The following is a 6,067-nucleotide window of genomic DNA, read 5'->3' as shown; positions in this document are numbered from 1 at the left end:
CACTTCTACACACACACACACCCCCTCCCAAATACACACACTCGCTTGTATACACCAGACAAACACAGAGACGACACAAAACGACGCAGTCTCACACCTACACGAACACACGTTCAAACATTCCCAAACACACACAGTCACACACAGTCCCACACCCACATCCACACAAACACACATACACACTCATCCACGCCTAGAAATGTCGCACGCATGTGCACACACACTCATACGGCCCCAGCTTGGAGAAGACCCCCCCCCCCCCATCTTTCCTCTTGTTTGAAGCGAGGTTAGAAGTTTCCCACCTTCCGGGAGACTCAATTCTCACTCTTCGCTCCATAAAAATCCTCCTAGCCCCATCTTTTATTGGGTGCTGTCCAGCTAGTGCTGTGTCTTTAAGGAAGTTGAAGCTGCTAAAAGTGAGTGAGAGAGAGGGAAAAAAAGAAAAAAAATTTGGCATCTCTTCCCCCTCGAGTTTCTGGTGTCACTTATGAAACACGGGTCCTTGTTGCTGCAGAGAAGCAGTTGTTTTGCTAGAAGGAGGGAGTGTCCGGGCTGTCTGGGCTCCCTTCCTGCAGCCTGCTCTCAGCGAGGCCCCAAGCACCCTGTCTGGGGAAGGGCGGGCACGGGCGAGCAGTTCGAAGGTGGGGCAGGAACCAGGGTGCCCCTTCCTCCAGCCTCCGCATCCTCCCTGCACGCCCGGTGGCCCCGCAGCCTGCCCTGGGCCAACTCTGTCCTTTGTTGGTCTTTGGTTCCATCTTAGAAGTGGATCCGCTTGGCTAGGAAAGAGTAGTTTGAAGGTAAGCCAGCGGGAAAGGGGGAGGCCTGCCGGGCACAGAGGCTCGACTGCCTGGCACTTTCCCGTTGGTTTGGGGTGCTTGGGACAATCCCTTATTTGGATGTGTCCAGGGGGCGTCTGCCCCTCTAGCAACCGCATCCCCGGAAATCCCGGCAGCATTTGGGTTGAACCACTGGCCTCCCCCAGGCCAGCTGAGAGGTCCTGGCGGGGGTTTATTTAGGCAGCTGCCTGGCGTAGTCTGAAAGGAACAGGCCACGGGTGTGATTCTGTAGAAAGGGTTTGGTGTCTGCTGTGGTCATAGCCTGTAGGAGCGGGAGGGGGGCGGATGGGGTGGATGGGGGCGGTGTGCACTGCACAAGGGGCCTTGTCTGGGCCGGGGCAAAGCATACCTATGGGGGGCTCCGGTGGGAGGGACTGTGGCCAGGATGTGGGAGGGCAGGAGGGAGGTTCCGTGGAGCGCTGGGGGAGGGGGCGGCTGAAAACGGATTTCAAGTCATAAAATCAGCTCGGAGCTGGCCGAGGCAGGGAGAGCTCTCTGCTTGGAGGAGGAGCTGGGGTCCTCTTCCGTCCCGTCTTCGCCCCTTCTGGCTGCGTGACCTCGGGCAAGTCCTGGCCCTTCTTTGGGCCTCAGTTTCCCCTTCTGTAGAATGGGCAGGGGGGCTAGGTGGTGTTGGGTCTTAGCCGGATTCTGTGGGGGCAGGGCCTTGTGAGGGGGAAGAGCTCTGTCTGGCTGGGGTCCCGAGAGGGACGAGTGCCTTGCACGGGCCCTTGGGGTCACAGTGGTGGCGTGTCCCTCTCTGCAGGAGGTAGGATGCAGGAGCTGCGTTTGCTCTGCTGGGCGGTCCTCCTGGGCCTAGCACAGGCCTGTCCTGAGCCCTGCGACTGCGGCGAGAAGTACGGCTTCCAGATCGCCGACTGCGCCTACCGCGACCTGGAGGCCGTGCCACCCGGCTTCCCTGCCAACGTGACCACGCTGAGCCTGTCGGCCAACCGGCTGCCAAGCTTGCCAGAGGGCGCCTTCCGGGAGGTGCCCCTGCTGCAGTCGCTGTGGCTGGCGCACAACGAGATCCGTGTGGTGGCCGCCGGTGCCCTCGCCCCTCTGGGCCAACTCAGGAGCCTGGACCTCAGCCACAACCTCATCTCCGACTTTGCCTGGAGCGACCTGCACAACCTCAGTGCCCTCCAGCTGCTCAAGATGGACAGCAACGAGCTGACCTTCATCCCCCGGGACGCCTTCCGCAGCCTTCGTGCCCTGCGCTCGCTGCAGCTCAACCACAACCGCCTGCACGCACTGGCCGAAGGCACCTTCGCGCCTCTCACCGCTCTGTCCCACCTGCAGATCAACGATAACCCCTTCGACTGCACCTGCGGCATCGTGTGGTTCAAGACGTGGGCCCTGACCACGGCCGTGTCCATCCCGGAGCAAGACAACATCACCTGCACTTCGCCCCACGTGCTCAAGGGCACGCCGCTGAACCGCCTGCTGCCGCTGCCTTGCTCGGCGCCCTCGGTGCAGCTCACCTACCAGCCCAGCCAGGACGGTGCCGAGCTGCGGCCGGGCTTCGTGCTGGCCCTCCACTGCGACGTGGAGGGGCAACCGGCCCCCCAGCTCCACTGGCACATCCAGACGCCCGGTGGCACCGTGGAGATCGCCAGCCCCAACGTGGGTGCCGACGGGCGTGCCCTGCCCGGGGCCCTGGCCGCCGCCGGCCGGCCTCGCTTCCAGGCCTTTGCCAACGGCAGCCTGCTCATCCCAGACTTCGGCAAGCTGGAGGAGGGCACCTACAGCTGCCTGGCCACCAACGAGCTAGGCAGTGCCGAGAGCTCAGTAAACGTGGCACTGGCCACACCGGGCGAGGGTGGGGAGGATGCGCTGGGGCGCAGGTTCCACGGCAAAGCGGCTGAGGGTAAGGGCTGCTACACGGTTGACAACGAGGTACAGCCCTCAGGGCCGGAGGACAACGTCGTCATCATCTACCTCAGCCGCGCGGGGGGCCCTGAGGCTGCAGCAGTGGGAGGAGGGGCCCCTGGGAAGCAGCCCCCCGGCCTGTTCCTACTAGGCCAGAGCCTCCTCCTTCTCTTCCTCACTTCCTTCTAGCCTTCCCCCGTCCCCACCCCCCCTCCCTCCCCTGACTCTGTGGATGTCCCTTATAATAAGCAACACCTGGGTCTGAGGGTGGCAACTCCCAAGGCCGGTGTGGGGGACTTCACATCTTCCTACCTCCCTTCTCACCTCTTCTGGAACCCTCACCACCCCCGACTTCTAAACTTGCTCAAAGCTAGTGACTAGACCAGAATTTGATCCCACACTCACCGTGTGCGGTGCTGATTGCTGCTAACCACATGGCCCGTGCTCCCCCATCAGGGCAGCTCGCTAACAGGGCGATGCCCTAACCCCCTGGGGGGGAAGCCCCACCGATGGAATTGCAGGCACTGGGTCCAGCCAGCTGGCAAAGGCTGGGGGCACAGGGTTGGGGCTGGGGGCTTGGCAGGGAAGTGACCTGAAGCAGACAGGGAATAGGGTCTCGGGCGGTGGCTGGCATAGCTTTGGGCTCTTGGTGACCCGCTTGAGTTCCCGCTGCCTCCTGGCATTCCCTGATGATCGGGGGGCTCGGGAGTCTGTGCCCTGATCTCAGACAGGATCGGAGGATCCGGGATGGCCTTCATCTCCTCCCGCCCTGTGCCCCTCCACCCCGGACACCTATCCTGCCTTTCTCTCCAAGTATGCATCTGTAGCCTGCCCCTCCAAAGAGGCTAGCCGTCCCAGGGGGCGGCCGAGAAATAAACAGCATTTCTGATGCTCCCTTGCGTCTGCCTGGCATTTTGTCTGAATCTAGGGTCCTCCCCCGCCACCCCATCCCGGTTGGGGACAGGATAGGGAGTCGGAGGGTCAGGACAACCAGCCTGCTTGTCCACGCGTGACGGGGCCTGTGAGGCCCGCACAGACTGTGTAGCAGGTAGCACAAGGGGTTGGGCCGGTGGGCTCAGCGCCGGGCCTCAAGCTGAGCTGAAGGGCAGATCATCCCTGTCCTCAAATGAGCCCACAGGACAAACGGGGGTGTGGGCCTGATGAGCATCCCAGAGGCTTCCCTTGGGTCCATGGCCCTGCACAGTGCTTCATGCCAGCAGTGGCCTAAGGAGGCATTGCGGGGGAGGGCAGGGAATGGAAGCACCCGGATTGTGGCCCCCCCTTCCCGGTCCTATTCCTGGAAGGGATGTTAAGGAATGGAGAGGAAATGGGGACAGACAAGGCAAGATGGGGAGGAAAGAGAAAGGGGGAGATGGGACGCAGGGTAGGGGCGAGAAGGGGGGAGAGGAAAAAACACCCAGAGAGTGAGAACAAGAGAGCATCTTTGAGGGGGGAGCCCAGGACACCAACGGTGCTTTCCAGGAAGAGGAAATGGTGTTCCTGGAGGAGAAGCCGGCCCTGGGCGTCTTCCCCACACAGCAGGTGGGTCGGCGACTGACCTGGGGGGTGGCGAGGGCCTGGCAGCAGCCTGAGGGTCTCTTAGAGTGGGAAGCATGTAGATGGAATCAGAACCTGGAGACTAATCCCCACATCCGTGCCGAGTCAGTGATGTGTCTCCCTCCCCACCCATTTCCAGAACGAAGGGGGCTACACATAGGGACACGGCCCTGTGGGAGAGGCTCTGCGGCCTCCCAGGTTCTGCACTCAGGACTGTTGAGCCCAGCAAAGTGGAGGCAGGGAGGCCGAGGAGTCTGGCCAGCTTCCCTTCCCCCTCCTCCTGGTCCACACGCAGCACCTCCCCGCCCCCCTCAGCAGCTTGCAGCTCCTGCTGAGCTGATGTCACCAGCAGCACATGTCAGGGATGTCTGCACATCTGGTGGGAAGCAGCAGGGTGGAGCCAAGTCCCCCGTGCTGTGCCACTTTGGGTAAATCACTGCCCATCTCTGGGCTTCAGTTTCCTTGGAAAACAAAGGACGAGTAGGATGCTTAAGGGTCCGATGGACTCTGATTATCGAAGGCTTGATATCCTAACTCATCTTGGATCCCTGATGTCTCTGGCTCCCATTCACAGCTGAGCAAGCTTGGCTTTTGGAAATGGGACCTGGGCCTAAGACCTGAGTCAGGGGCAGCTGGGGAACAGCTGTGCTCTGAATGAAACAGTCACTCTCTTGCTTCAAAGTCATCTGTGGCTCCCTGTACCCTCAGAGTGATGCCCAAATTCCCCAGCCAGCCATTCATTGTCCCTCTGCCTGACTCTCTGATGTCACCCTCCCTCCACGTGACTCTCTTGGACCTGCTAATTAATTGTTCCCGTAATAGTCTGTGATGTGTTATCTTCTACATCTTTACATATGCTGTTCCTTTGGTCTGCACACCCTTCCCCTCTTCCTCCCTTGGCTAAGTTGGCTCAAGGAAGCCTTCCTGTGTGCCCCACCCTCTGGCCCCCACAAGGATGGGGTCCCTTCCTCTGGCTCACACAGCCCTGGGTGTCCAGTGTGCCAGTCTGATCACACTCTATTGTGACTGTTTCCTTGTTAAGGGAAGAGACCCAGTCTGCCTTCTCATCCCTGTGACGCTGTCGGTCACCAACACTGGGTCAGAAAGACATTTTTCAATGGGCTACAGTGGGATCAGAGCCCGCCCTCTTACCCACCCTCCCCCGCCCCTCTGGGGCAGCCTCAAAGGCAGGTTTGAGCTCCCTGGCCCCACCCCTAGCTTCAAGTGTATTTGAGGCCATAGTGGAGTGTGGGAATGTGGGCGAGGAGAGAGGTTGTGCAGACATCTCTCAAGGCCCCGCTGACCCAGATCTGTGGAGTGGCCACCTTTCCCCCACCCTCACCAAGCCCACAGTGGGCCCTACACCCTCAGTCATCCATCCCCCACCTCCACCAGTCCCCAGCAAGGGAAGGGACCCCCCCCCCCCACCTCAGCTGCCCTTCCCGGCTGCACACAGGGTCTACTCCTTTTAGGACAGCTCCACCCTGTGCCCCATCCCCCCTCTTCCGCTTCTTTATTCATATTGCTTCCGTCTTCCTGAAATCTCTCTTCCCTAAGTCATGCCCATTCTCAAGGACCCAGGAGAAGTCCTACCTCCAAAGCCAATGTCCACATAGTTCAGAGGTGGCATCATAGGGTCCCCAGTCCCTCTACCACCCAAAAGGATATGGCTATGGGTTCTCTTCTGCCCCGCACGGAGTACCCAGCCCCACATGTGACCAGGATACCCCGACCCCACCCAAGCCCCATACATGATTTACTGGCAGTACGGGCAGTTTTCCCCCATGTACCCTCCTCCTACGGAG

The 6,067-nt window shown here is 60.6% G+C and overlaps 1 protein-coding gene across 2 annotated transcripts; it reads left to right on the top strand.

Annotated features, from left to right (window-relative positions):
* The first annotated feature begins 491 nt into the window (after positions 1–491).
* ISLR (immunoglobulin superfamily containing leucine rich repeat) lies at positions 492–3,599 on the top strand. Of its 2 annotated transcripts, none has more exons than XM_047864673.1 (2): positions 492–797; positions 1,600–3,599. In XM_047864673.1, the coding sequence occupies exon 2, from the start codon at positions 1,608–1,610 to the stop codon at positions 2,892–2,894; it is 1,287 nt and encodes a 428-aa protein (XP_047720629.1). In that variant the 5' UTR covers positions 492–797; positions 1,600–1,607; the 3' UTR covers positions 2,895–3,599. The 2 variants fall into 2 exon arrangements, with proteins under 2 accessions (XP_047720629.1, XP_047720630.1); XM_047864674.1 differs by lacking the exon at positions 492–797 and adding an exon at positions 1,278–1,398.
* Positions 3,600–6,067: the final 2,468 nt, after the last annotated feature.

This window comes from Prionailurus viverrinus, chromosome B3 (genome assembly GCF_022837055.1).
Source record: "Prionailurus viverrinus isolate Anna chromosome B3, UM_Priviv_1.0, whole genome shotgun sequence".
NCBI lineage: Eukaryota > Metazoa > Chordata > Mammalia > Carnivora > Felidae > Prionailurus > Prionailurus viverrinus.
This window is presented reverse-complemented; position numbering and strand designations above follow the sequence as displayed.

Coding starts and splice junctions, on each gene's coding strand:
- ISLR (XM_047864673.1), top strand. CDS start 1,608: ATGCAGGAGCTGCGTTTGCTCTGCTGGGCGGTCCTCCTGGGCCTAGCA.